The sequence below is a fragment of the Fringilla coelebs genome, assembly GCF_963513975.1.
Source record: "Fringilla coelebs genome assembly, chromosome: 10".
Lineage (NCBI taxonomy): Eukaryota > Metazoa > Chordata > Aves > Passeriformes > Fringillidae > Fringilla > Fringilla coelebs.
In genome coordinates, this window is record NC_140036.1 from 17180974 (window position 1) to 17208727 (window position 27754).

The window sequence follows — 27754 nt, forward strand, 5'->3', positions numbered from 1 at the left end:
CCAGTGTCGGTGTCAATACTGGTGTGTCAGTGTCGGTTCTGGTGTCAGGGTCAGTGCTGGTGCCAGCGCCAGTGCCGACGTCTGCGTCGGCGTCAGTGTCGATGCCTGTGTCAGTGTCCCTGTCAGTATCGGTGCCGGTGTCATTGTCAATGTCGGTACTGGTTTCAGTGTCAGTGTCGGTGTCATTGTCGGTGCTGGTACCGGTTTCAGTGTCGGTGCCAGTGCCGGTTTCAGTGTCGGTGCTGGTACGGGTTTCAGTGCAGCTGCCGGTTTCAGTGTCAGTGTCGGTACCGGTTTCAGTGCCGGTAACGGTTTCAGTGTCGGTGTCGGTGCCGGTGTCCCCGCACGTGGGGCCGCCCCGCCCTTGGCCCCGCCCCCGGCGCGCGGCCGTGCCGTCACGGCGTTGCGCAGGCGCGGTGCGGCGGAAGCACGGCCGGGCGAACATGGACGCGGGCGGTGGCGGCGGACAGAGCCGGGTGCAGGGCGGCCCCGGGGCGGGCGGCGACGAGAAACCCACGCCGCCTTGGGGCCGGGACCGCCGGGACCCGCCTTCCGGGCCTGAAAAGGAGCAGGAGCTGGTGAGTGCCGCCGCGCCGCGGGCCGCAGCTGAGTCACGGCCCATTCGGGCCCGCGTCACCGGCGGGGCAGGACGTCATCCCGCGTCACGGGGTTGGCCGACATCCCTCCGGGAACGGGACGTCATCCCGCGTCACGGGGGCAGCCAGCATCCCTCCGGGGACTCCCTCCAGCGCGGTCGCCTGACGGCAGCGGGGGGTTCCCTCCGGCGAGGCCCCGGGACGTCATGGGGGGCCCGCGTGACGCAATTGAGGGTTCCCATTTCTGGGCGGGGGGCTCGGGGGTCTCAGAGGAGTGTTGGTGAGGGTGTAACCAGGGTTGTGTGTGGGCACTATGGAGGGATCCCCGCTTTGCCCAGCACGGGGGTGACCTTGGCTCTGGGGGTCCCCGTGGGCTGGGGGGCACAGTCTGTGGGGTGAAGGGGCTGCTGTCAGTGGGGTGCCACCGCTGGGCTGTGACCTGACGTGCCGCTCTCTGTGGGGTTGTTTTCATACGGCACAGAGTAATAGGGGAGGTGCATCTCACAGCCCGGGAATGGGTGGTTTCTTTGGGAGGGTTTCCCCAGTAATGTGAACATTGCTCCACCCTGGCAGCACTGGGGTAGGGTGGTGCCCTGAGCAATGAGTGCATCACTTTGTCCTGGTACCCCTGCGGCTTGGGGTGACATCCCTGCCTCTGTCACACTGAGACTTCCTGTGCTCTGCACCCTTAACTCTGCTTTCTCCTGTGCATTTTGGCAGTCTGAGGAGGACAAGCAGCTGCAGGATGAGCTGGAGATGCTGGTGGAGCGCCTGGGGGTGAGTCTGTGCTGTGTCCCTTAGCAAGGAGTCCTGGCCAGGATTTGACTCTGTCTCTTGCTTATGGCTGTTCCTGTGCAGTGGAGATGGGCGGATTTTACCTAGAGTGGGGTGGGCCCCTGCTTGTCTGCTGTGATCTGTCCCCCAGCCTTGTTGCCTGTCTGACGTGTGCCCAAGGGACCTCTGTGTCTCTCATGTGAGAGAGGCTTTCTGCCCTGCAGTGCCCTCCTTCTCCAGCTCTTGGGCTGAAGGAGGCAGCCCCGGGTGGGGGGCTGTTCTGCTAAGAGCCATGGCTGTGTTTGGGGAGGGCTGGTGAGGTAGTGGCTCAGGAGCCAGCCCCTTGCTCCCTGACAGGCAGCTTCCCTCTGCAGGAGAAAGACACGTCACTTTACCGCCCAGCCCTGGAGGAGCTGCGGAGGCAGATCCGCTCTTCCACCACCTCCATGACCTCCGTTCCCAAACCCCTCAAGTTCCTACGGCCCCATTATGGCAAGCTGAAGGAGATCTATGAGAACATGGCTCCAGGAGAGAACAAGGTAGAAATTTTTGGCCCCACCGTCCCATGTGACTCAGGGGACAGTGCTGGGGCAGGCAGTCACAGAGCCCTCTGGACCCTGGGATCTAACAGCAGTCTCTGTGACTTGCTCCAGAGGATTATAACTTGTCAGGACGGTACCTTTGCCACCTGTGGTAGTTTGCAGGCACAGGGAAGGTGTTGTGTCCCTGGCTGCCCCTGGTTCCCTGTGCCTGGCCTGTATCCGGAGCTCTGCACTCTTTCTGCAGCGCTTTGCAGCAGACATCATTTCTGTCCTGGCCATGACCATGAGTGGGGAGCGTGAGTGTCTGAAGTACCGGCTGGTGGGCTCCCAAGAGGAGCTGGCATCTTGGGGGCATGAATATGTCAGGTAAGCGTGAGGGGAACCAGAGGGGAAGGATAAGGGCTCAGGGGAATTTCCTGGAGTGCTTTAGCTCTGGCCTGGCTGGGAAGTGTCTTGACTAGCTGGTCATGTGTTCAGCTGCTGCTATCACACCTGCACATGTATCACTTCATGCCCTATTCACGATGTTTTCTAACTGCAGAGGTCTTGCTGCTATGTCCTCTGAAAACTCTGGTCTTAACTCTGTTTCTCTTCTGGCCTTGTCCCCCATAAGGTCTGCAGAATGCAGAGCCCCCATAAATAGTACACAGCCCTGGCTAACTGGGAGCAGCTGCTCCCTGTTCTTGTGGCTCAGTGAAACTGGTTTTTGTAGTGGTGATGTCCCTTTGTTTCTGCAGGCACTTGGCAGGAGAAGTGGCCAAGGAGTGGCAAGAGATTGATGAAGCTGACAAGGCTCAGAGGGACACACTCCTCACCCTGGTCAAGGAGATTGTCCCCTACAACATGGCCCACAACGCAGAGCATGAGGCCTGTGACCTGCTCATGGAGATAGAACAGATGGATATGCTGGAGAAGTACATTGATGACAATGCCTACTCCAAAGTGTGCCTCTACCTGACCAGGTGAGGGGGCTTGGCAGGCTGAGGTGCTGGATGGGGCCTGATCCCTGTGGGGCCAAAGTTGCCTGATCTTGTTGTCACCCTCATGTCTGTCTCCTCCTTAAAGCTGTGTAAGCTATGTCCCGGAGCCCGAGAACTCGGCTCTCTTGCGCTGTGCCCTGGGCATCTTCCGCAAGTTCAATCGCTACCCTGAAGCCCTGCGCCTGGCTCTGATGCTCAATGATGTGGAGCTGGTGGAGGACATCTTCACTTCCTGCAAAGATGTGTAAGCAGAGATGTTCCCTGCCCTCTGCAGCCTTTGCTCATCCTGGTGGGGCAAGGCTCCCCATCTGGGCAGAGATAGGTTGGATCTGTCACTGTTAGAGGTGTCTGGGGGTTTAGATTGAGACTCTTGTCCCTGAAATGAGAATGGGCAGGAGTGAGTTATGTCTGTATGCCCTGGGCAGGGCAGGGTTGGCTCACTGCTTGGTGAACCCGCGTTTGTGCTGGGGCTTGCTGGGTTCTGGGCACTCAGGAAACCCCTCCCCTCCGCACAGAGTTGTCCAGAAGCAGATGGCCTTTATGCTGGGCCGCCATGGGGTCTTCCTGGAGCTGAACGAGGATGTGGAGGAGTACGAGGACTTAACAGAGATCATGTCCAATGTCCAGCTCAACAGCAATTTCCTGGCCTTAGCCAGAGAGGTGAGCGTCCCAGCTGCAAAAAGTACCCTGGGCTACCCTGGCAAATTTGCCCTGGGCAAGATTTGAGAAGAAATCCATCACCCATATGATCTGGGCCAGACACCTCCTGGAGAGGTTGCCACTGTAGGATGTGCTGGCCAGGTGGTAACCTCCTTCTCCCTTGTCTTTGCAGCTGGACATCATGGAGCCTAAAGTGCCAGATGATATTTACAAAACCCACCTGGAGAATAACCGTAAGGGCTTGTGTTGTGGCTTCTTTGGTCCCTGCCTCTGTGGAGTTCTTGAGGCTGCCCAGCACCTCTGAGCCTGTGTGGTCAGATGTGTATCTGAGGTGGGCGGCTGGCCTGCCCATGGTCTCTGGCCTGTGGATTTGGGCTTCTCCTTCCTGCTGGTGATGGGACAGTTCCTCATTCCCCTACGGTGTGGGATGGATGCATGTTGAGGGCTGGCAGGGCTTCTGTTGCTGCTTTCCTCACTGTGTCATTGTTCCACAGGATTTGGGGGAAGTGGTTCCCAAGTGGACTCAGCCCGGATGAATTTGGCCTCCTCCTTTGTGAACGGCTTTGTGAATGCTGCCTTTGGACAGGACAAGCTGCTGACAGATGATGGCAATAAATGGTTGTACAAGAACAAGGACCATGGTGAGTTAGCTGGCTGGGGAGGGCTGGAGGTGCCTCTAAGCTTGGGGTTACCACCCTGTCCCTTTTGGGGTAAGGGTGGCTGAGCTGGCCTAGGTCCCTGGCTACCACAAGCCCCAGACAGGGCACATCAGTTCTGGCCTGATGAGGGCCTTTCTTCCCTGGAACCACAGGGATGCTGAGTGCTGCAGCTTCGCTGGGCACAATCCTGCTGTGGGACGTGGATGGGGGGCTCACACAGATCGACAAGTACCTGTACTCCTCAGAGGATTACATCAAGGTCAGTGACAGATGGCTCTGTGTCTGTGTGGGGCGGTTCCTGCCGTGAGCTGAGTGTGCAGCTGGCTGGGGAATGGTCCTTGCTTTGGGCCCCTGTGCAGCTCAGCTCCTGAGCAGAGAAGGGTTGGATGCCCTGTGTCCCAGGCTTTTGAGCAGCTCACAGTGAGGTGGTGGTCTCTTGGGGACTGACTGAAGCACCCTGGGGGTTCCCTTTCTCACAAAGCTGTGAGCTTTGGATTTCTCAGCTTGATCCAGAGCTGTGTTGCCCACTTTGTACCTGCTTGCCCATCCTGCGGAATGGGTGTGATGTGTGAGGTGACATCAGTCACTGGCTGGCAGGGAGCTTTGTGTGTTGGTGGCTAGTGTCTGATGGTACTTCTGCCTTGCAGTCTGGAGCCCTCCTGGCCTGTGGCATCGTTAACTCAGGGGTGAAAAATGAGTGTGACCCTGCCCTGGCCCTCCTGTCTGACTATGTCCTCCACAACAGCAACACCATGAGGATTGGAGCCATTTTTGGGTAAGGGCCTGGCCCCAGCCTCCCTGTGCTGCACAGTGTGGTGCAGTTCCTCCCTCACACCCCTCTGGACTCTCTGCAGGCTGGGACTGGCATATGCGGGCTCCAACCGCGAGGATGTCCTGACTTTGCTGCTGCCTGTGATGGGAGACTCCAAGTCCAGCATGGAGGTAGGGTGTGAGGCAGGGTTTGCCTGTGATTCCTGCTTCCCATCCAGTGCCCCGGAGCTCCTGGGAATACAGGTGCTGTCCTGCAGCCAGTTTGAGCTCCAAGAACGTGTCCCTGCTCAGCACTGTGCTGTGCCAGAAGAGCATGGCCCTATTTTCCTTACCTGAGCTGTTGCCACAATGGGATTGTAGCAGATTTAGGAGGGTAGGAAACCATCAGGTCTCCCAGTAGCCCAGATTTTCATAGGAAGTGGAGACCAAGGGTACCTAGTGCTATAGGCCAGCTTACTCTGAGCTGTCCCTGTGTATGACATGGCTCCTTCCCCCATCACTAGGTGGCTGGTGTGACTGCCCTGGCCTGTGGGATGATATCAGTGGGCTCCTGCAATGGGGATGTCACCTCAACTATCCTCCAGACCATCATGGAGAAATCAGAGACAGAACTGAAGGACACCTACGCCCGGTGGCTGCCACTTGGCCTGGGCTTGAACCACTTGGGTAAGGCTGGGCAGTGCCAGTGGCTCATGGGGTGAGAGCATCCCTCCATCCTGTCCTTTAACCACTATACTTTCCTTGACAGGGAAGGGAGAGGCAATTGAGGCCATCTTGGCAGCGCTGGAGGTGGTATCGGAGCCGTTCCGCAGCTTTGCCAACACACTGGTGGATATCTGTGCTTATGCGGGTGAGTCAGGCGGGTCGAGGTGGGGGGAGGCAGGAGCAGGTCCAGGGTCCTCTGCCTGCTGATCCTGGCCCTCCACTTTCTGCCCAGGCTCAGGGAATGTCTTGAAGGTGCAACAGCTCCTGCACATCTGCAGTGAGCATTTTGACTCCAAGGAGAAAGAGGAGGACAAGGACAAAAAGGACAAGAAAGAGAAGGAGAAGAAAGAGAGCTCAGCTGACATGGGTGCTCACCAGGTGGGGAAATGTGGGCTGGGGTCTGTGTTCCTGGAGAAGGAACTGGCTTTGGAAGGGTTCCTAAGGCCCTTGTGGTGTCAGAGCAGAGGGAAAACAGCTCCCAACAGGATCCCCTCTGCTCACCCTATCCCCCTAGGCTTGGGGTGGGCACAGAGGCTTAAGAACTTGGGTGTTGGGCTGGGTGCTCCCTGCCTGGCGCTCAGGGCCTGTGTCCCCGCAGGGCGTGGCAGTGTTGGGGATCGCGCTCATTGCCATGGGCGAGGAGATCGGTGCGGAGATGGGCCTGCGCACATTCGGCCACCTGGTGAGTGACAGCACAGAGCCAGGAGGGGACCTCGGAGTAGAAACTGGGTATTGCCTCACATCTCGGTAGACCTTGCTGCGCTTGGTGATCTAACACCCACCTCCCCTCTGTGCAGCTGCGGTACGGGGAGCCCACCCTCCGCCGTGCCGTGCCCCTGGCCTTGGCTCTTATCTCAGTCTCCAATCCCCGGCTCAACATCCTCGATACCCTCAGCAAGTTCTCCCATGACGCTGACCCTGAGGTCTCCTACAACTCTATCTTTGCCATGGGCATGGTGGGCAGTGGTAAGCCTGGGGACAGCCTGGTTTGGGGTTTGTTTAGGGGGAAAGGTGAGAGACCCGTGCATTGTACACTACTCTGCCTGTGCCTCCTTGTCCCCAGGTACCAACAACGCCCGGCTGGCAGCAATGCTGCGGCAGCTGGCCCAGTACCATGCCAAAGACCCCAACAATCTCTTCATGGTGCGGTTGGCCCAGGTGATGACACTGTGCTCACTGCTTGTCTGTGGAAGGGGAAGTTTGGGGTCTCTGCCCTGGGTGTGGAAGGAGAGTGGTGTCCTGGGGGTGTCACCCTCCTGAGGGCAGGGCTGGGAGTCCCAGGTTACTCCATCGCTCTTTTATGTATTTTCTCTGCCACACCAGGGCCTGACTCATCTGGGCAAGGGGACACTTACCCTATGCCCATACCACAGTGATCGCCAGCTCATGAGCCAGGTGGCTGTGGCTGGGCTGCTGACTGTCCTCGTGTCCTTCCTGGATGTGCGCAACAGTGAGTGGTGCTGGCTCTGTCCCCCCAGTTCTCTCTGCCCTGCAGCGTGGGCATTGCATTGCTCAGCCCCTTTACTTCTGTATTCCCTCCAGTTATCCTGGGCAAGTCCCACTACATTCTCTATGGCCTTGTTGCTGCCATGCAGCCCCGCATGCTGGTCACCTTTGATGAGGAGCTGCGGCCTCTGCCGGTGTCGGTTCGGGTAGGACAGGTAAGGAGCAGCCAGGGCTGGGGAGCGGCTGTGCTGATGTCCCTCTGTGTCCCTGGCATTGATCTCACTCTCTCTCTCAGGCTGTGGATGTGGTGGGCCAGGCAGGCAAGCCCAAAACCATCACTGGCTTCCAGACTCACACAACACCAGTGTTGCTGGCACACGGAGAGCGGGCAGAGCTGGCCACAGAGGAGCACGTGCCTGTGACACCCATCCTGGAGGGATTTGTTATCCTACGCAAGAACCCCAACTACGACGTTTGAGCCAAGGGGAAGCTGGGGGGTGGGTAGGTGGTTTGGGAGGGGAGGGAAAAAACCTAGTTTGTTTTTTGTTACTGAGAGTCAAGGAAATAAACTATGTGGAGACTAGTGCTGCCCTCTTCTCCTTGCGCTAGGAGTGTGGGCTGGGCTCTCATCCTTTAGGGTGGGCCTGTGGCCCATGGAAGCTGTGCACAGTGCAGATCCCAACATAGAGGGCATGAACAGTTGTGGGGTGCCATGGGTGCTCCTAAACTTCAGCATCCAGCTGTGCTGTGTGTGTGTGCCTGGCACAGCCACATGTGCTCAAAGTGTGCAACTCCCCTTTAGCCCAGCATGGCCTGTCCCTAGCTGGGACTGCCCTCCTGGTGGGTCTTGGCTGGCAACTCCCAACTTTGAGCTACCCTGCCAGATGTGCTGGGCTCTGCCATCATTTGGTGCTGCTCCAGAGCTGACATTGGGGTTAAAAGCAGTCAGGGAGGTGGGGATAGAAGCAACATGGGAAGTACTTTTAGTGAAGAGAAAAGCCCTGCCCTGTTTCCTAAACTGACATTGTCTGGATCCTGCTGCGCCGCAGCTGGTGAACACGGCAGGCTGTGTCTGGGTGGGAGTGGGGTGGATGCAGGGTCGGGGTAAGGTGCTGCATCCTGCGGGGTACAGGGTGAGGACCATGTCCCCTGTGGGTGTGAGGTGCTGGGTAGGCTCTGGGGGGGTGCAGTTCGTGGCTGGGAGAGGGGTGGGTGCTGGATGGGTCCAGGGTCAGAGCAGACCCTGGGTGGATGCATGTCCCGGGAAGGTGCCGGTGCACGAGGGTGCGGCCACGGATGTGGCCAAAGTTGGATGGAGCACGGGTGGGTGCCTGCCGGGTCCCGGTGGTGCCAAGCAGCAAATGCGTGCGAGTGTCGCTGGTGCCGGTCCCTGGGTGGCTGTGGGACCTGGCTGGTGTCAGGCCCCGGGTGAGTGCGCGTCCCGAACGGTGCCGGTGCCAGGGGCGCCCACTCACCTCGTGACCCTGCACGGGGTGCGCGGCGGCGGGACGGGACGGCGGGCGTGGTCGCCGGCATGGGGCGTAGCCACGCGGACCCCGGCCTCCTCTGAGACGCCCGGGCCTCGCCCCGCCCCGCCACGTGACCGCAGCGGCGGGGCGGGCGCGGCGGCGGCGCAACGTGCGGAGCGGGGGCGGGGCCGGCGCGGCTCCGGGCGTGGCGGCCCCGCCCCCGTGCGCCCCTCCCCCGCGGCGGGCGCGCGGCCCCGCGGCCCGCCCCCTGCGCGCGGCGCGGCTCCGGAAATGGTCGTGCTGCGCTGCGCTGCGGCTGCGTCGGGCCGCGCGCGCTGAAGGAGACTGAAGGTAACGGGCGGGGGCGGGGCGGGCGCGCGCCCCGCGGGGGGGGGGGGGTGGGGGGGCGCCGGTACCGGGGCCGCGCGTGCCGCCCTATTCCTCCCCCTTCCCCGGGCTTCGCTTCGCCGGGCCTTGTCGCGCCGCCGCCGCCGCCGCCGCCGCCGCCACCACGTGGGTGCCGCCCCGCCGCCGCCACCCCCTTCCCACGCCCTGTCCCGTGCTTCGCTTCGCTGCTGCGCCGGGCCCCCCGCTCGTCCCGATGGTCCCCACGTCCCGGTGATCCCGCGGCGGCCGCGTCGGTCCGCGCCCACGTGCCGGCCGGTGCGCCCCGCCGCCGCCGCCACCGCCGTACACGTGCTCCCGGCGCCGCGCCCGCCTAGGCCCGGCGCCGCCGCCGCATGTGTTGCGAGTACTGCCGCCCCCGCCCCGCCGCGACCGTCCTCTCGTGCCGCCGCCGGTGCCCGCGGGGCCGCGGTTGCGGCCGGCAGTGACACGTGTCCTTGGCAGAGGCCGCCGCCGCCGCGGGGGGGAGCGGGGCCGCCGGATGCCGCACCGGGCACCGCACCGCACCCTCCCGCCGCCGTGATGGTGGTGCCGCCGCCCCGGGACGGAGCCGGCCGCAGCCGCCGGTTTGGCCACCGCCTCGGCCTGGGGGCGAGGCCGCGCTTGGGCCTGGCGGGGCCGGCCGCTCTCGGGCCACCGCCGAGGCCTGTCCCAGCTCGGCCGTCGGTGATTCTTGTCCTGTCCTTCACTCCCCCGTGCGTTCTCGCCTCCCCGAACTGCTGCTCCCGTCCCCCCGGCCCCTCACTCGGACCGAACTGGGCCTTCCCAGACCCCCCCGGCAGGGACCCCCCGCCCCGTCGGCGGGCCCAGCACAGGCCGCGGCCCGGCCGCTCCCGGCGCAGGAGAGGCGGCGGCGACTCCGATTACAAACAGCCGCGCTGTGCCCCGTTGTCCCCCCGGGACGGAACCCGCATTCGCCGGCCCTGCTGGGCTACCCGGGCCAGTGCGAAGCCGCGGCCAGGCCGGGCTCCCCCCGCGGGGCCCGGCCTGATCTCTCTTTTTCTCTCTCTCTCTCTCTTTCTCTCTCACCCCCTCCCAGTCAGTCGGATGAACGGTCTCTGCAGGCCCGCTCAGCCGGCCCAGGTTTTTCCCGCGGGGGGGTGAGTATCCTGCTCGCTCCCAGTTTTGTCTGGTGGAAGAGACCAGGTGTGGCTGTCCCCGGGTGTCCCTGTCCCCTGAGAGACAATCCTCCCCCTCTGTTTAGGGGTGATTGTTCTCAAGGCCTAGCTAAGCTGGCTCAGGTACGGGCTGTCCGTGCTGGGTGCTTGGGTCCCCGGTGAGAAGGGGCCCGAGGGGAGCACTGGGGGGTGCAACCCAGCCCCTGCCGCCTCCTGAAACCCTGGCAGGGCCCATCTCCACTGGGGTTGTGGCTCAGGGGATCCCTGGGATGGGGTGGCACTCCCATACCAAGGCACAGCGTTGGGGGGATTGGGGTGCCCTATTTCCCAGTGTTGGTGGGACGTGTCTGGCAGTGCCCACAGCGGGGCTGGGGGCCGGCAGTGCTGACGCGTCCAGGCGTCAGATTACAGGAGGCACCAGGGCTGCTCCCTTGGGTGTCTGGCCGGCAGTGGGCTCGCTGGGTGCTGTGGGGTGCAGGGGACCCCCGGCAGTGTGCGGGGTACTGCCTCTCCTTCCTGCCCTGGTGGCCTTTGCACTGGGGCGGGGAGAGCGGCACTGGCTGCCAAGTCCTTCCTGGGACAGCCCGGAGGGTGTCCGAGCTGCCTGGGTGCTGGCGGTGGTGGGGGACTGCAGACTCCCCTGGGCAGAGCAGTGGGCAGTAGTGTCGGTAGTGTGGGGGGATGAGGGAGCTGCTCCCTGCCTCCCCTGGTAGGCGTTTGTGGTGTACGCTGGGGACCCGGCGCCACCGGCAGGAACAGGTTTGGCCGGCCGGGGGAAGCGCTTAGTAGGTCAGCCGGGGTGGAGCTGGGCACGGCTGACGCCGGGGTGCCGCCGGCCCACCCAGCCCCCCGGAGTTAGCGGTGGCCTAGGTGCTGGTGGCAAATCATGGGCGCCGGTGCCTACTTTTGTGTAGGGCCCAGACAGGCTTTGTGGGGTCACCTTGGGTGGGTCAGTCCTGCTGGTGGGCATGGCTGGGTTTGGGGCATGATGAGGGGTCTGCTCTGAGGAGCAGACCAGGCTGGGTGACTTGGCAGTACTTACCCCATCTTCTTCGTGGCCCAGTGGGGCAGGAGGAGGTGGCTGGGGGTCCATGCCTTGGTGGGATACTGTCTGTGGGGCATGGCTGATGCCTGGCTTTACACTGGTAGGCTGTGGGGCTGGAGACTTGCAGATTTTAGGGCTGACGTGGACAGATGCCTGGGATGTTGCCATCTCCAGCTTATGCCCACTGTCCCTGTTCCTGCAGATAGCGAGGGGATCCTTATGCACAACCCCATGAAATGAACAAAGCTCCACAGCCCACAGGAGGAGCCCCGACTGCCCCGCACCCTGCCCCTTCTCCCGGACTGCCGCAGGTAACTGTCCCCTGCAGGGCCGGGGGACCCAGCTTTGCCTCCCCAGTTGGTGCCAAGGGCAGTGGTGCCATCTCTTTCCCTCCTTGCCTTCTTCCAGCCGACATTCCCACCTGGTCAGACGGCACCTGTGGTTTTTAACCCGGCACCGACCTCACAAATGAATACGCCTTCTCAGCCGCGCCAGGTAAGGATTTTGTCCAGAGCTGCAGAGGGTGGTAAGGGGTATCCAGCAGCCTTCTGCTTCCTGGCCGAGTAGCCCACACTGCCATAGAACCCAAGGGTGTTAGGAGCAATGTGGTGCCCCTCAGGCCTGATGTGTGCCTGTTTAGGGGGAATGATCCCATGATCTGGACCATGACTGCCACCTGAGGACCTCTTGGCCCTGGGGTGGGAGGGCAGGCGCCTCCAATGAGGATGCCCACAGAGTGACTGCTCTTCTCTCCTTCCTCCCCTGCCCCAAACCTCCCTTTCCTCCTCTCAGTTTCCAGCAGGGCCTCGGGCTATTCACCAGCAGGTACTAACCCGCTTCCCCTGCCCTGCATGCTGAACACCCTTCCCCGACACTGCACAGAAACACCCACCTTGGGCATGAAGGGGCTGGGGAGCATTTGGGGACCCTGGACTCTGGGGACTGGCTGGTCTGGGGAAAGTGTGGGATGCCTGCTTGACTTTGGGTAGGTTTCTCTGCAGTGTCTCCCCAGTTCCCTCCTTGCATGAAGCCTGCAGCATGTGGCTGTGCCTGTGCTAACTCCAGCCCAGGCTGTTGCTTCTGCCTGTGCCCTTCCTCATCTTCCTCTTCTTCCCTGCTTTGCTTGGTCTCCCAAGGCCCTGCAGTGGCGTGCAAGCCTCTGGACCTCCATCAGCCCTCTTGTGTGGAGGAGCTGCTGGGGACAGATCTGGTGACATCCTTGGCTGTGCTGTCTGGGAGCTCATCAGACCCATCCCTGCCCCTTGGGAGGTCCCTACAGGGGACCTCAGTATATTTGGGGATCTCAGTATATTTGGGATGTGGGCACAGAGCAACGGGCTCCCTGACTTCTTGTCCTTTCCTCTGCTATCCCTGTCCCAGTGCCAGTAACTCCTGTCTCTCTCTTTCCCCCTTTCCCTCTGTATGCGTGCGCTTGCTAACAGGGAGGATTCAGGTCTCTTCAGGTAACGCTTTCTCCTTGCCCCGGGGGTGCGTGCGCGGACCCTTCCTTGCCCACTCGTCGCTGGGCTGGAGCTTCTGCTCCCGGGGATGCTCTTGCCCGGCAGACAAGCTGGGTCGGGATGAGTGGCATTGGCCGGGGTGGGAATACGGAGCTCCACATGTTGTCCGGCTCCGGCATGGCGGGACTACAGGTCCCAGCATCCACCGCGGGCGCCGGGAGCCGGTGCAGAGCACGCTGGGACCCGCCGCCGCCGAGCTGCGTGCGGCCGTGGCCGGCCCCGGGCGCTGGAGCTGCCGGCCCCGGGAGGGCTGGGCCGGGGCCGCGCCGGGCATGAGCTGGGTCGGGTGGACCCAGGCGGCCCCGCAGGTGCGTGGGGACAGGATGGTGCCGGGGTTGGGGGTGGCCTTGTGGGTGGCCTTCTGGGCTGCCGAGACGGTGCTGCATCCCGGCAGTGGGGGGGGGGGGCTGGTGTCTCCCCCTGTGTGCGGTGGTGGCAGATGAAGATGCTGGAGCTCCTGCTGACGCTGTGCCCCATCTCTCCCCAAGCATTTCTACCAGAACAGGGCACAGCCTCCTGCCAGTGCATCCCGCGTGCAGAGTAACACGACGGCTCGGCCCGGCCCTCCTGCCCATGTATATCCAGCTGCTTCCCAGGTGATGATGATACCCTCCCAGATATCCTACACACCTTCCCAAGGAGCCTATTACATTCCCGGACAGGTGAGGGCTATGCTTTGGGCTCTGCGGGAGGGGGTTGGGATGGGCACTGGCAGGAGGTGTTGCCTGGGCTTGGAGCCCGGGTCTGTTTTGGCAGGGTGGAAGAGGTTGTGAGACTCTGAGCACCCACTGGTTTGAGCAGGGTGCTGCTGGCTCTGTAGAGAGGCGGCAGGCAGTACTGGTCCCCTCCCCAACAGTTCTCTGAGGCACTTGGTGTCTAGTCTGTCTGTGTCCTCCTCACTGCCCTCGTGTACAACTAGTTCACAGTCAGGTTTGGGATTACATCAGTGTTTTGGAGGTATGTCTGCTCTGCAGGGGACATAACTGACTTATTTTCTTCTCTCCTATTGCAGGGTCGCTCCACGTATGTTGTCCCGACCCAACAGTACCCGGTCCAACCTGGCGCCCCTAGTTTTTACCCTGGAGCCAGCCCCACAGAGTTCGGGACTTACGGTACAGACAGAGGGGTTGCTCTGCTCCCCGGTGCTCTTTCAGTCCCAGCACTTCCCTGTTTTTTTACTCCCCTGGCCTCTGTGTGTCCCTCTGAGCTGAACACAACTCACTGGGGCTGACTCTGTTACTCCATTGCAGGCTGTTTTGGGGGACAGTTGCTTGTTGCCCAGCAGCACATCATGTCCCACTGGTCCATTTGTACCAGTCCAGTCACCCCTGTTCTTTTCCAAATTGGGGCTGTTTAATATTTAACTCTGCTGGCGGAGGGCTGGGACAGACTTTATCCCCTGCTCCCCCTCACTTGCTGTCAAGGTGGTGAGCAGTTCAGTGCTTGCTGACCCCCCTCAGCTTCTGCTCCCCAGGAGCTGAGCTGGGGTGCTCTGTGCCTGCCCCCTCCTGGTGCTTGGGGAGTGTGATGTGAGCAGCCCCTCCTCCTTCCCCCTGCTGCATATGGCCACCCGGGCTGTGACTATATTTAGGCTTGGTTGGCCCCAGGAGGCCCAGCAGACACAGAAATGTGAGCCGAGGCCTCCGGCCTGGCCCCAGCACAGCAGCAAAGCATAACCGGGGCAGAGATGGGCTTCTCCTGAGCCAGGTACGTGCCCGGCCTCCCTCGCTCTTGTCTCAGGGCCCAGCCAGCCCCTCAGAGGAGGGAGGTGGCCCCTGGCTGTGGCTGTCTCCTGTGCTTGGGCCAGGACACTGCTGCACCTTTGTCCACTGAGCACAGCCCTGGGACATGCTCTGGGTATCTCTTTGAGGTTCCAGGATGGGTGTATCCCTAGCCTCTGCTTTGGGGCTGCTGTGGCTCTTCCTGGGGAAGCTGGCAGCTCTTGCCCCTTGCCCACAGGACTGGTAGGGTGACCTGACATGGTGTGACCCTTGACAAATTAATCAGACTGGGTCTCCTGTCTGGTCCTCAGGGCTAGGCAGCTCAGGGTCTCCTTCCTTCCCCCCGTGCCCAGCCCATCCTGACGTGTGAGGCCTATTCAGCGTCCCTGTGAGTCCCCCAAGCAAAGGGAGGGTCCCTGACTCAGGGATGAGGCAGTCACCAGAGCACCTTGGTTGACTTTCAGGGTCAGTGCAGCAGGAAAGGTGCTGGAGCCAGAGGGGGCCAGGACCCAGTTGTGCCTGTCCCAACACACCTGTATCCCTGTGGCACTGCTCCGGGGTGATGCTCATGGATGCCCTGGGAGGAGTGGAGCACCTCTTGAGGGTTGTGCCAGCCCTGGATGGGGTCCAGCTCTGCCTCTGTCCCTCAGCACAGCTCCTTCCTCTGGGCTGGGCTCTCCAGGGACTCGGGCTGCACGGGGAGCCTGAGCCCCTCAGCCTGGGTGTGAATGGAGGCTGCCTGGTGCCGCCCTCGGGCTGGTGCTGGCCCTGGGGAGATAAGGCCGCAGGCAGGAAGGCAGCCGCCTGCAGAGCCAGGACGCCTGTACCTGACATGGCCGAGTGTCCAGGCAGAGCTCTTGGTGGCGTGGAGCTGGTGGGCATGGTGGATGCCTGCGGGGCCTGGCTGGGCGTGGGGGTGGCGCGGGGACGCTCTCTGCTTCACAGGGAAGGAATTCGGTCAGGCCTGTCAGGCGGGTTGGGACAATCCAGGCCGGATGCGATGGGGGTTCGCTGCAGAGCAGCAAGGGCTCTCTGGGCTCCTGACAGACCCCTGTGTTTGGGAGATCAGGGAGTCTTCAGGACAGGCTTGGAGGATCTGGCTTGGCTGCTCTGACGCTGTCTCCTCTCCTTCAGCGGGTGCGTATTACCCGGCGCAGGGGGTGCAGCAGTTCTCAGCGGGGGTCCCCACTGCCCAGGTCATTGTGAGCCAGCAACCACCGATCCCCCCAAAACGAGAACGCAAGACGGTAAGGAGCCATCTGCCTCCAGGCATGGGGGTACTCATGGGTGAGAGGGTGTGCTCATGTGCAGGAGGGGGGTGGTGTCAGCCCCAGGTGCTGGTGGTGTGTGGGATGGGATGTGGTGCAGCATGCCAGGGAAAAGGGTTGGCACAGGGCTGTTTCCCCATAGGCTGGAGGGTTTAGCAAGGGAACTGGGGTGCGCGGTGGGTGCTGGCGACCTTGGTCGTCCCGGCGGACAGCGTTGTGCTGAGTCACAGCTCCCGGGAGGGCGGGGGTGCCGCGGCTGCCAACTGCTGTCTGCTCCCGGAGATGCCGGTGCTCAGAGGCCTCGCATGGGGCCTATTTATAGCGGGGAGCCGGGTGGCTGCCGGCATGGCCCTGTGCTGGGAGGCAGGGGTTGCTACTGGGAGGTGGGATGCTGGCATTTTCTAATCAGAGATGGGTTGAGCTCTGCACTTGCACTTGGTGTTCTGGGAGCAGGTCATGTTCAGAAGGCAGAGAGAACAAGATTCCTGGCTGCACTTTGCCCTGAACTGTAGTCCCAGCCAGACCCACATGTACCCCTCCAGTCACCCCGCAGCAGGGTGCCCTGTAGCTCGTACTGCAGACATGGGGCACGCAAGGCTGTGGGCATATAGGGTGTGCCTGGGGTGACACAGAGCTCACTGTGGTTTCTGTGTGCTGAGGCTAGTCCTCTATATTGTCCCCAAAAGGGGGGGGGGGGGGGGGGCGGGTCTTGCAGCCCTTGTGCCAGCACAGTGATGTATTGAGGTCCCTTCCCTTCTGGACATGGACACTGTCCTGGGACCTACTGGCTCCAGATGCTTGTTGCGGTGACTTGCAAGGCACTGGAACAGGCCAATGTCTGTGGGACACTGTGCCCTCTGGTGAGGGGATGTGGCACCCACTGTTCCCCAAACTGTGTGGCCAGGACAGTGAATGAACCTTCCTTTTCCCTTTGGAGAAGGGTGTCCTGTGTTGGGCTCGTGGAAAGGGGGTGGCCTGGCCTGTGTGTTGTGTCCTGCACTCTACCAACAGCTTCCCCACTCTGCTCTGATTCTTGGACAGATCCGAATACGAGACCCCAACCAAGGCGGCAAAGACATTACAGAAGAAATTATGTCTGGAGCAAGGACCTCATCCACCCCCACCCCTCCACAGGTAAGTGGACCCTCTGACTTCGCAGCTGCAGCAGAGGGAAGTGCACGTGGCTCTGTTCAACTCCATCTTTGCCCCCTCAGGCTGGAAGTGGTTTGGAGCCCCAGGCCAATGGAGAGACCCCCCATGTAGCAGTTATTGTCCGGCCCGGTAAGTGCCTGTGCCAGTGCTGGGTGTGCCTGCTGGCATGGTTGCAGCAAGGTTCTGTCGTGTTGGCACTGCAGGATATGAAATGCCAGCCCCACTGTTCCTTGGTTCTCTTGACGCTTGTGGGGTCAGAGGCCATCCCTGCATACCTGGGGACCTCTGTCCCCTTGTTGGATCCAGGAGAGTTTACGGGGGCTGTATACTCATCTCAGCTGTCCTCTGGGCACTGGAGGACCCCTGTTGTCCCCATCCCCCATTTGTGATGTGGCTTGGCATGTCTGTCCATGTGCCTCCTGAAGATAGAGGGATGGGGGGAGGAATGTGGGAGGAGCAGGGAATCAGAGAGTCATCACTTAATGCCATCCACCTTGCAGATGACCGCCCGAAGCCTGCGCTGGTGGTGAGCAAGCCCGTCTCCCTGGAGCCCAGCAAGTCGGCGTCCCCGTCTCCTCCCCCTCCCCTGATCCCCGAGGTGGAGCCCGTGGTGCTCTCGCCCGTGACGCTGGTGCCAATGGAGCCTCCTGTGGACACGGACACGAAAGCGGAGCAGGGCGAGGCGCCACCTGACCCGCAAAAGACGTTAAGCGCCATCACTACAGTGCCAGGGGCTGCAGAGCTGCCCCTTGTGCCAGCGCCCAACATGGACACGGTGGCTGCAGAGGAGGAGGAGGAGGAAGAGGAGGAGGTTGCTGTTTCCCTCCCAGAGCCTACCCTGCAGGAGCCTGTGCCCCCTGAGGTGCCGCCGGTGCCCGTTGTTCCCTCGATGCCAGCCGTGCCCCTGGTGCCGGCTGCGCCGTCGCCACCACCCGTTGTACCACAGGCCCCTGAAGCGCCTGCCAAACCCGCCTCCCCTAGCCCCCCACCGCCCCGGGAAGAGCCGTGCCCTGAGCCCACCACTGAGGCCAATGGGGTTTTGGAGGAGACGCCTGAGACAGTCCCTGAGGCGCCCGTGTGCCAGCCAGTGCCGGTCTCTGAGCCGGTGCCTGTGCCCACCCTGGACTCCCCCATTGCCCAGCCTGAAGAGCTGCCCCTACCCAATGGTGTGGAGGGCACCAGCAAAGTGGAGCTGAGTGAGGAGCAGCCCGAGTCAGATGTCAGTCCCATCTCAGAGCCTGAGGAGCCAGCCCAGCCTGGCACCCCTGCCTCCCCACCTGCAGAGGAGGAGGAGGAAGAGAGTGAAGGCCCTGGTGAGACCCAGGAGCGAAGCTTGAGCCCAGCCCCTGCCCCTTCACAGATCTCGGAGGCGACCGCACAAGGTTGGGAATGCTGGGCTGCAGGATGCTCCAGGGTGGGCGTTGGGTGGTGGGGGGCATCACATGGCATGAGGTACAGGGAGGATGTTGGAGAAGGAGATGTGGTTAGGGAAACACATGTGTAGGTATGGGATGCTGAGAGGGATAAGGTGTCTGTGGATGGTGGCATCATGGAGATGTCTGGGGAGTACATCCATGTGGTGATGTATGGGGTGGGTATAGAGGGCTGTGTGTGGGGTATGTCACGGGGAATGGGAGTGTTTTATATGATTTTTTATCAGGGGTGTAGGGTGATGTATCAGGGTTGTATCTGAGGGTTGTCCCCAGTCATTGAGGACACTGGGAGGTGGCGGATTGGCAGGGAAGATGTAGGGCATGCGTTGGGGTTTCTCTTTTTTTCTTTAAGCATCCTGCACAGGAGTGTTGGGGTTACGTGGGTGTGATGGCGAAGATGGGTTCACAGGATATGTTTATATAGAGTGCCTTGGGCAGGGATACAGGGGTGCTCTAGGAGGGCAACCTCAGGGCAGACAAATTTCTGGGGAGCACATGTATGGGGTGGTGTATAGGGGTGCCAGGGAGGGGAGTGTCGATGGGAGCAGAGATTTGTATGGGAGTGTCCCTGTAAGGGCTGCCTGTAGAGCAGTGTCTGTAGGGATACTTTGACAGGATGGGGAGCACACACTAGGACAGTGGTGTGGATGGGAGGCTTTGATGAGGCATGAGGTAAATAGGGGTGTGTTTGGGGAAGCGGGCTGTTATGGGGTGGAAGGACCACATCTCTGTGGCTCCATCTTGAAGCTCACCTGCTGTTACTGAGGCCTTGCTGGTGAACTCCATAGCTAGTGTCAGGGTGCTGGGGACTAGGAGGGTTCCTGTCTTTCACCTTCCTGCCTCTCCTCCCAGTCGCCATGTCGGTGCCAAAGAAGAAACGAAGGATGAAGGACCTGAACAAGAAGGAGGCAGTAGGTGATTTGCTGGATGCCTTTAAAGAGGTGAGTGTCTCAGGGTGTTTGGGGATCACCCTCTGTCCCATCTCCTGTGATGAACTCTGCTTTGTGCCATCGTGTCTGGGCCACTGATGCTCTGTGATGGTAATGAGGATCTGAGGTGGGGTGGACGCCGAGGAGTGGGGTGAAGGGGACAGGAACAGGCTCATGTGGGTGACTGCTGTCCCTGTCTCCTCTGCTGCAGTCTCAGACTGGTGATAGTGCCTCGGAGGCAGAGAACAAGCCCCCCGTGTCTGCCCCTGCCAGTGAAGCAGAGGACGTGGCTCCTGCCCGTCCACAGGAGGAGTCAGAAGAGACGTGGGAGGAGAAGGAAGACAAGTTGGCCCCGGAGAAGGGCAAGGCTGCTGGCCAGAAGTATGGCTACAAGGAAGGTGAGTTGTGCCTGGGCACAGTCCTCTGCTGGCAGCCACCACCTCTGGACCCAGCAGTGGGGAAGGTGTGGGTGGCATGGTCCCTGTGTCCTAAATTGAACATTCTCCTCCCATCTTGTCCCCAAGCTTGGCATGGGATGGGGAACAGAGTTCCAGCACAAGGGTCTTGGTACAAGGCAGGGACCTGGTGGAATCAGGCTTTCTAAGCGTGCACGGTTATGCTCATGGTGTACCAGCCTGGGGCAGTTCTGTGGTTGTCTATATCTCACCTTGCTTGTCTCTGTGTGGACCCAGACCCACCACAGCTCAGGGTGGAGAATATGGGACAGGCCACATCAGAGTGTCCCTCTTGCCCCCTACTGCAGAGCAATGGAAGCCATTGAACCCTGAGGAGAAGAAGCGATATGACCGGGAGTTCCTGCTGGGCTTCCAGTTCATCTTTGCCAGCATGCAGAAACCTGAGGGGCTGCCCCAGATCACAGATGTGGTGCTGGATAAGGTCGGTGCGGCCCTGGAAATTGGGGAATTGTGGGTGGTGGTTAGGTGGGGATCTGGTTCCTCTTTGTGCCATGTGAAGGTGGGGCAGGGACTTACTTTTGTGCTCAGGGTTCTGTTGCTGCATCTGCAGTGACCCTTGAGCCTGAGTTTGGTGGGTGTGGGGGCACTTCTGGGGCCTTTTTTCCAGTTCCTTGTCCCGGCGCTGAGGCTGGGGGATGGATCCGTCCCGCTCCTCTGCCCCCGGGCATCCTCAGCCGTGTGTACCTTCGCAGGCCAACAAGACCCCACTGCGGGCAATTGACCCCATCCGAATCAGTGGCATGAACTGCAGCCCTGACTTCACCCCCTCCTTCGCCAACCTTGGCCGGCCTGTCATGGGCAACCGGGGCCTGGTGAGTATCTCCTCACTTCATTCCTGCCATCCTGCTCTGCCTCTCTGTGATGATCAAGCTTTCGAGCCGCTGTGTCTGGGCCACTGATGTCCATGATGGAGTTGAGGATCTGAGTAGGTGGACTGGGGACTTCTGGGAGCCAGCTCATGTGGTCCCAGAGCAGAGAGCTGAGTTTCTTCTCCACGTGTCAGCCCTCAGGGTTGGGTCCCCGCCGCTCCCAGCCAAGTCAGAGGAAGGAGCCCCGCAAAATCATTGCTACTGTGTCCCTCAATGAGGATGTCAAGCTGAACAAGGCCGAGAAGGCCTGGAAACCCAGCAGCAAACGTGCTTCCGAGGAGGAGGATCCTGAGAATATCAAGACACAGGTGGGAGCTGGGGTGGGCAGGCAGTCGGAGGGCCTGAGGGAAGGGTGCCCAGCTCTCGCTGACCCCGCTATCCTTGCAGGAACTGCTCCGCCGTGTCCGCAGCATCCTCAACAAGCTGACACCCCAGATGTTCCAGCAACTGATGAAGCAGGTGATGGAGTTGTCCATCGACACGGAGGAGCGGCTCAAGGGTGTCATCGACCTCGTCTTTGAGAAGGCCATCTCGGAGCCAAACTTCTCTGTTGCCTATGCTAACATGTGCCGTTGCCTTATGGGGGTGAGCAGAAGCTGGGTGGTCTCCTGTTGAGCGGGCAAGGTTTTTTTGGCCATCTCAGCTGAGCTTAGTAGTGTGCAGGTCCTTCCATGTGGAGTGGGGAAACGGGTGTGTGGATGGAGGACCATGTTCAGAGTCTCAGCAGGGCATTACAGTGTTGTAGGGTGGCTTTTCCCTGATTTGAGTAGTGCCACCTTAGTTGCCCAGCTTTTGGGGGAGACAAAACTCATGCTCTTTCTCTGGGGTGTACCTCTCCCTGCAGCTTAAAGTGCCCACAACAGACAAGCCCACAGTGACTGTGAACTTCCGCAAGCTGCTGCTCAACCGCTGCCAGAAGGAGTTTGAGAAGGACAAGGATGATGATGAGATCTTTGAGAAGCGGCAGAAGGAGATGGATGATGCCAGTGCTGTGAGTTGTGGTGGGGGTCTGCTCTGAGGGCTGGCGTGGGTGTCCTTGGGTTGGCTCTAGACACTGAACTGGCCTGCTGTGCTTTTTGTGCAGCCCGAGGAGAAGGCGCGTATGAAGGATGAGCTGGAGGAGGCACGGGACAAGGCCCGACGACGATCCCTGGGCAACATCAAGTTCATTGGAGAGCTCTTCAAACTGAAGATGTTGACGGAGGCCATTATGCATGACTGCGTGGTGAAGCTGCTCAAAAACCACGATGAAGAGTCTCTTGAGTGCCTTTGCCGCCTGCTTACGACTATTGGCAAGGACTTGGACTTCGAGAAAGCCAAGGTACTCCTCGCCCTGCCCTACCTTGTTTGCTCTTCTCTTACCTTTAGGAGGAATGTGACCATGGCTCTTTCCCTCTATAGCCCAGGATGGACCAGTACTTCAATCAGATGGAGAAGATCATCAAAGAGAAAAAGACATCATCCCGAATCCGTTTCATGCTGCAGGATGTGATTGACCTAAGACGGGTAAGGTTGATGGAATGCAACTGCCTGTGCACTCTCCTCCATCTGCTGCTTGGTCCCTTGGAGCTGCTGGCCCATGTCCTCAGAGTGCCAGCAACCCATGTGTCCCCTCTAGGAGAGAGGTGGGTATGTGAGCTGTGGCCAGCCCCAGAGACACCATGCTAGCCCCTGCTCTTGGTTATCATGGTAGTGGTAGTGGGCACACAGTAATTGGCGGCTGTTTAATGCAGGGGGGCTCTGGAACCTGAGCCTTTTTGTGCCAAAAGCTGCCACAACACATGGAGAGTGGTGATGGCCCAGGCAGGAGACCAACCCGAGACTGTGAAAGTGGGGTGGCTGGGAAGGGGGAATCCCTTTCCCTCCATCTTTCAGCCATCTCAGTTCCCTCTTCCCTCCTTCCCTGCCCTCTGCAGAATAGCTGGGTGCCGCGGCGAGGAGACCAGGGCCCCAAAACCATCGATCAGATCCACAAGGAAGCAGAGATGGAGGAGCATCGAGAACACATCAAAGTGCAGCAGCTCATGTCAAAGGACAAGAGGAGAGGACCCCCTGGGCCATCCTCTGGTGGTGAGTGTCTGGTGCTTGAGTTTGCTAGGAGTGGGTTGCTCCTGCTGGACTCTGCTCAAGGCTGTTGTGCACCTTATGACTGTCCCTCTTGTGCTCAGGACGCAGTAGCCTGGTTGCAGATGATGGCTGGAATACGGTGCCCATCAGCAAGGGCAACCGGCCCATTGACACCAGCCGGTTAACAAAGATCACCAAGGTGAGGCTGGGGGTGCAGTGTGGCAGCCGAGCTGGCTGCCTGGCCTGGGTCGTGCCTTGATGGGGGATCAGGCCTGACTATCTCTCTCTCCACCTGCAGCCTGGATCCATTGACTCCAATAACCAGCTCTTTGCACCAGGTGGACGGCTGAGCTGGGGCAAAGGCAGCAGCGGAGGGTCTGGCGCGAAGCCTGCAGATTCAGGTAGGCAGTGTGGGACTGGCTGGGTGCTGTGGGTCAGAGTGGGAGGGGTGATCCTTCCCCTGGCAGTTCCTCTACCAGGGAGTTGCCGAACTCTGAGACTTCCCTCTTTTCACGCCCAGCATCTGATACAGGGCGACCAGCCACGAGCACCTTGAACCGCTTCTCAGCGCTCCAGCAGTCAATGCCTGCCGAGAGCCCAGAGTCCCGCCGTGTGGTGCAGAGGTGAGGGGCCAGCCCTGCCTTGGTGGATGGGTGTGGGGGGTTGAGGGAGAGCCCCTGATTCAGTCTTGTGGTTGATCTGTGTGTAGGCAAGTTACAGTATCAAGGCCCCTGTGGCAAGCTCGGAGTCAGTGGTGAATCCTTGTGGACCTCACCCTGGGTGTCCTCCCTACTGTTCCGCACTTGGGTGACCACCCCTGGGTGCTCGGTCTGGCCTGGGCGTCCTTGGATAGACATTAATGGGTGGGAGTGTGAGGTCCCCAAAGAGAGCTGGAGTTTGGATTTGTTTGGGAGAAGAGGAAAACAAAGGGAGTCTTTGCCACAGTCTGCATGAGAAGGAAGGTGTGGGTAGGACAAAGGCAGGCAGTGCTCAGCCATGCCAAGGAGCAAAGTAAAAGGAAAAGGGTATGATTTGGAACAGGGGAGAAATAGGGAAAAAGTTTTCCCCTCAAGAATGGTCAAGTGCTAAAAGAGGTGGGGATTGGAGCGGCACACTTTACAGAGCTCTACAGTCTGGGGTCAGGGAGGGTGGTGATGGGTTTTTCACGCTGTGTGTCTTTCTCTCTTCCAGGAGCAGCTCTAGCCGTGACCGGTCAGAGAAGGCTGGGGACAGAGGGGACCGGGAGTCACGTTCAGAGAAGGGCAGTGACCGTCTAGAGCGCCTTGACCGGGGGGAGAGAGTAGACAGGAACAGGTCTGCCCTCACCAAGAGGAGCTTCAGCAAAGAGACAGAGGACCGGAGCCGAGAACGGGAGAAGCAGGGTGGCCCCGAGGCTGTGCGCAAGGCTGCGAGCATGACGGAGGAACGGGACCGGAGCCGAGAGACTGGTGAGCTGGGGAGGGGCGATACCCCAGGGTCTGGCTGCACCTGCAGCTCTGCTTGTCCCAGGTGATGCCTGATCCTTGCTCTTCTCTTGCAGTTAAACAAGAGCCAGCACCTCCTGCAACATCCACCAAGCCCGCCCTGTCAGAAGAGGAACTGGAGAAGAAATCCAAGGCAATCATAGAGGAATACCTGCACATCAATGACATGAAGGTGAGAGAAGGGGGTGGCCATGTTCCTCTGACATGCCATATGCTTCCCTCCCTGTGTGGTAGCACTGTTGGGCGGGGTTCCGGTGGTGCCTGGATGTGGAAGGGGGGAGCCAGAGTTGGCTGTAGGACAGTACTGACCCACCTTTTCCCTGCAGGAGGCCCTGCAGTGTGTGCAGGAGCTGGGCAGCCCCTCCTCGCTCTACATCTTTGTGCAAAATGGCATCGAGTCCACGCTGGAGAGGAGCACCATCTCCCGTGAGCACATGGGAGTCCTGCTCTGCCAGCTGGTGAAGGCAGGCACGCTCTCCAAGGAGCAGTACTACAAAGGGTAAGGGGCTGAGGCAGCCTGGCTTTGAGTTTGGCCCTGCCTTGAGTAGGACTCAACACTGAGACATCCTGAGGTTCCTCCTAGCCAAGGGTATGGGAACTGCTGGATGCCAACAGCTCCCTCTGCTCTTCAGGCTGCGGGAGATCTTGGAGATCGCAGAGGACATGGAGATTGACATCCCACACATCTGGCTGTACCTGGCTGAGCTCATCACACCCATCCTGCAAGAGGAAGGCATCCCCATGGAGGAGCTGTTCAGGTGAGGGCTGTGTTCCTCAGCAGGGCTGGCACAGGAGTCCTCGTTGGGGCAGGTAGCTCACTCATGTCTCTTGTGCTCCACAGGGAGATCACAAAGCCCCTGGTGCCCATTGGGAAGGCCACCACGCTGCTGGTCGAGGTGCTGGGCTTGTTGTGCAAGGGCATGGTAAGTGCATGGGGCTTGTGGCTGCTGGCTGCAGTCTTAAGGACTTGGCATCCTGCTTGGGGGGCCAGGTGGGGATTGAAGCCCCCTGCCACAAGAGAGGATGGTGAGGGGCATCCCTCTCAGTGTCTGGGTGATGGGGCTGGCGTGGCAAAACCGCGGTATCTTCCTCCCTGGAGATGGAGGGCATGCTGTGCTGATGTCAACTGTCTGTCCCACAGGGCCAGAAGACCGCAGGAAAGCTGTGGCGGGATGGGGGCCTGAGCTGGAAGGAATTCCTGCCTGAGGACCAGGATGTCAACAAATTTGTCACAGAGCAGGTGGGGGCTTGGTGGCAGCAAGGGACAGAGGTGGGCCGTGGGCAAACCTTGGGCAGTGTGAGTGGCACTCCCCTGTGCTGCCTTCAACAGCTCTGTCTGCCTGCTTCCCCAGAAATTGGAGTACACTATGGGGGACAGCTCAGACATGCCAAGCCGCAAGGAGCTGACCTCAGAGGAGCTGTGCAAGCAAATGGACAAACTGCTGAAGGAGAACCCGAACAACCAAAGAATATACGACTGGATTGAGGTGAGGGTGGGGGCACAATGCCTGAGTGTCTGGAGGCTCCCTCTTGGCTCCCTCTCCAGCTCACAGTCCTTAACCCTCCCCCCTCTAGGCCAACCTGAGTGAGCAGCAGGTCTCGTCCAACGCGTTTATCAGGGCCCTGATGACGTCTGTGTGCCACTCGGCCATTGTCTGTGAGTATCAGGGTGAGGTGGGAGCAGTGAGAGCAGTGGGGGTGCCCCTGCCTACGCTGCCCCTCTCATGCCTGTCCCCTGCAGTTGAGAACCCGTACCGCGTGGACGCCATGGTCATCCGCAACCAAGCCAAGCTGCTCCAGAAGTACCTGCGGGATGAGCAGAAGGAGCTCCAGGCACTCTATGCCCTGCAAGCCTTGGTGGTGAAGTTGGACCAGCCTCCCAGTGAGTATCGTGGGTGCGGGTGGGTCAAGGAGAGGGTGGCAAATGTGTCCCCACCCCAGCAGGGTGGCCGGTGGCTGGAGAATAGCAGAGGTTCCCCTTTGTGCCCCACCCCAGACCTGCTGCGGATGTTCTTTGATGCCCTCTACGATGAGGACGTCATCAAGGAGGAGGCTTTCTACAAGTGGGAGTCCAGCAAGGACCCAGCCGAGCAGCAGGGCAAAGGGGTGGCTCTCAAATCGGTGACAGCCTTTTTCACCTGGCTCCGGGAAGCTGAGGATGAGTCGGACAACAACTGAGCAGCTGTGAGGAGGAGGAGGAGGAGGAGGAAGGGGGGAGAGAGAGCGGGGCACCCTGGGGAGTGACTCCATCCCTTCCCACCCCTGGCCCCCATGGACTTGCTGATGCCAGGGCTGAGGGACCTGTCGTGCCCCTTGCAGCCCCTCTCTCTTTTTTTCAGTTCTCCTCTCTCTTCTTCCTCTGTCCTGGTTCTGTTTGTAAGGCCTGTACGAGTTTGTCATGATGATAATAAACAGATGCTGACTGAGGCGGTGGCTGCCATGGGTCCCCTTGGGGACCCTCCTTGCCCCCCTCCCAGTGCAGGCACACCAGGTCTCTGGGAGTGGGGCAGAGCACCCCTGGATTCATGTCATGGAGAGGGGGGGATGGGATGGGGACATATCTCTCCCCTCCTCTCCCTCCTCCTCTTTCTCCTTCCCGCTTCTTGATGAAATATAGAGAGATTATATATATATAAACTTATTAAATTTGGTTTGGGGACAGGAGCGTGATTTCTCCCCCTCCCCTGTCCTCTCTCTATTCCTCCATCACTGCCTGGACCCCCTCCCCTCTATGGTTTTTAAATTTTAAATATAAATCATTCCCCCCCCAGCTCCTGCTCTGACACCTGGGGAGGGTGCCGGGGAGGAGGGGGGGTGGCCCCTTCTCTCTGGGCCAGGCTGAGTCCCTTCCACGACCCCAAACGCCCCCATCCTCCTCCCAAACGTTTAAGGCCACAATTGGGCAAGCAACAGGGCGGCCCCCTCATCCGCGTCCCCTGTATTTATAGAGCGCTGGATGTGACGAGCCGCATGTGTAATTATTAAAACAAGGATTCAATTACTGGTCACGTGAATTTGTAAATAATTTTTTTTTGCCTTTTTTTTTTTTTCTTTATGGAGTATTTAATTGAAGATTTAAAGGCATCTTTTCACCTTAAAACTGGAAATAAAAGAACATTGCTAAATAATGCCCCGTGTGCCGCTGTTGCCGCCCCCCTCCCCCTCCCATGTCCCTGTTTGCCTGGGCTGGTGTGGGGGTGCCAGCCTTGAACATGGGCAAGGACCAGCCTCCCCTGTCACTGCAAGGCAGGTAGGTACCCCCGGCCCCAGGGTTGGAAGGGTGGCAAGGGGGTTGGATGTGCCTGGAGCCAGGCCTCCTGGACTCTCCTTGCTGGCACTGGCTTGCATGGTCTCTCTGGAGGTGGAAGAGACAGCCCTGCCAGCAGCCTGGGTGTGGAGCAGAGCCCTGACGTCCCCAAATGTCCCTTTTCCCACAAGGCATGAGTGGCAGAACCTGTGTGGTCTCCTTGGGGCAGGAGATGGGCGGTGTTGTGCCAGGTGCCCCCTACAACTTCCAGTGTGGGAGGGCATTCTTCTACCAGCCTCTCCTGGCCTTGTCTTGCAGTTGGAGTGGAGATGGGGCGCAGCTGGGGTTCCCCTGTGGGGTATCCCTGCTGGGGACAGGGGCTGGTCCCCCTTGGGACTGGAGGCTGGTCTTTGCTGCC

The 27754-nt window shown here is 60.3% G+C and overlaps 2 protein-coding genes across 8 annotated transcripts; both read left to right on the top strand.

The window, feature by feature from the left end:
* Window positions 1-404: 404 nt before the first annotated feature.
* Window positions 405-7628, top strand: PSMD2 (proteasome 26S subunit ubiquitin receptor, non-ATPase 2). The gene is made up of 21 exons (XM_084212153.1): window positions 405-578; window positions 1317-1373; window positions 1745-1909; window positions 2157-2278; window positions 2650-2874; window positions 2978-3136; window positions 3408-3552; window positions 3725-3785; window positions 4047-4193; window positions 4364-4470; window positions 4859-4986; window positions 5066-5153; window positions 5486-5648; window positions 5731-5832; window positions 5920-6065; window positions 6286-6369; window positions 6485-6653; window positions 6751-6845; window positions 7011-7137; window positions 7230-7348; window positions 7429-7628. The coding sequence occupies exons 1-21, from the start codon at window positions 444-446 to the stop codon at window positions 7609-7611; spliced, it is 2727 nt and encodes a 908-aa protein (XP_084068279.1). The 5' UTR covers window positions 405-443; the 3' UTR covers window positions 7612-7628.
* Window positions 7629-8851: 1223 nt separating this feature from the next.
* EIF4G1 (eukaryotic translation initiation factor 4 gamma 1) lies at window positions 8852-26516 on the top strand. 7 transcript variants are annotated; one of them, XM_084212717.1, is made up of 34 exons: window positions 8852-8953; window positions 10047-10107; window positions 11373-11481; window positions 11579-11665; window positions 12613-12633; window positions 13179-13352; window positions 13703-13802; window positions 15546-15658; window positions 16721-16813; window positions 16894-16960; window positions 17332-18213; window positions 19117-19205; window positions 19405-19591; window positions 19957-20090; window positions 20344-20481; window positions 20673-20846; window positions 20926-21123; window positions 21383-21529; window positions 21623-21859; window positions 21940-22044; window positions 22455-22608; window positions 22707-22804; window positions 22904-23006; window positions 23126-23228; window positions 23797-24053; window positions 24146-24261; window positions 24416-24588; window positions 24722-24847; window positions 24931-25012; window positions 25231-25329; window positions 25442-25576; window positions 25665-25746; window positions 25831-25971; window positions 26086-26516. In XM_084212717.1, exons 3-34 carry the CDS (start codon window positions 11407-11409, stop codon window positions 26265-26267), a joined length of 4872 nt encoding a protein of 1623 aa, XP_084068843.1. In that variant the 5' UTR covers window positions 8852-8953; window positions 10047-10107; window positions 11373-11406; the 3' UTR covers window positions 26268-26516. The 7 variants fall into 7 exon arrangements, with proteins under 7 accessions (XP_084068843.1, XP_084068846.1, XP_084068847.1 ...); XM_084212720.1 differs by having other exon boundaries at window positions 23138-23228; XM_084212721.1 differs by having other exon boundaries at window positions 20362-20481.
* Window positions 26517-27754: the final 1238 nt, after the last annotated feature.

Coding starts and splice junctions, on each gene's coding strand:
- PSMD2 (XM_084212153.1), top strand. CDS start 444: ATGGACGCGGGCGGTGGCGGCGGACAGAGCCGGGTGCAGGGCGGCCCC. Junction 4,194..4,363: donor GTACAAGAACAAGGACCATG/GTGAGTTAGCTG, acceptor CTGGAACCACAG/GGATGCTGAGTGCTGCAGCT. Junction 4,987..5,065: donor AGGATTGGAGCCATTTTTGG/GTAAGGGCCTGG, acceptor GACTCTCTGCAG/GCTGGGACTGGCATATGCGG.
- EIF4G1 (XM_084212717.1), top strand. CDS start 11,407: ATGAACAAAGCTCCACAGCCCACAGGAGGAGCCCCGACTGCCCCGCAC. Junction 23,007..23,125: donor CGCGAAGCCTGCAGATTCAG/GTAGGCAGTGTG, acceptor TTTCACGCCCAG/CATCTGATACAGGGCGACCA. Junction 23,229..23,796: donor TCCCGCCGTGTGGTGCAGAG/GTGAGGGGCCAG, acceptor TCTCTCTTCCAG/GAGCAGCTCTAGCCGTGACC.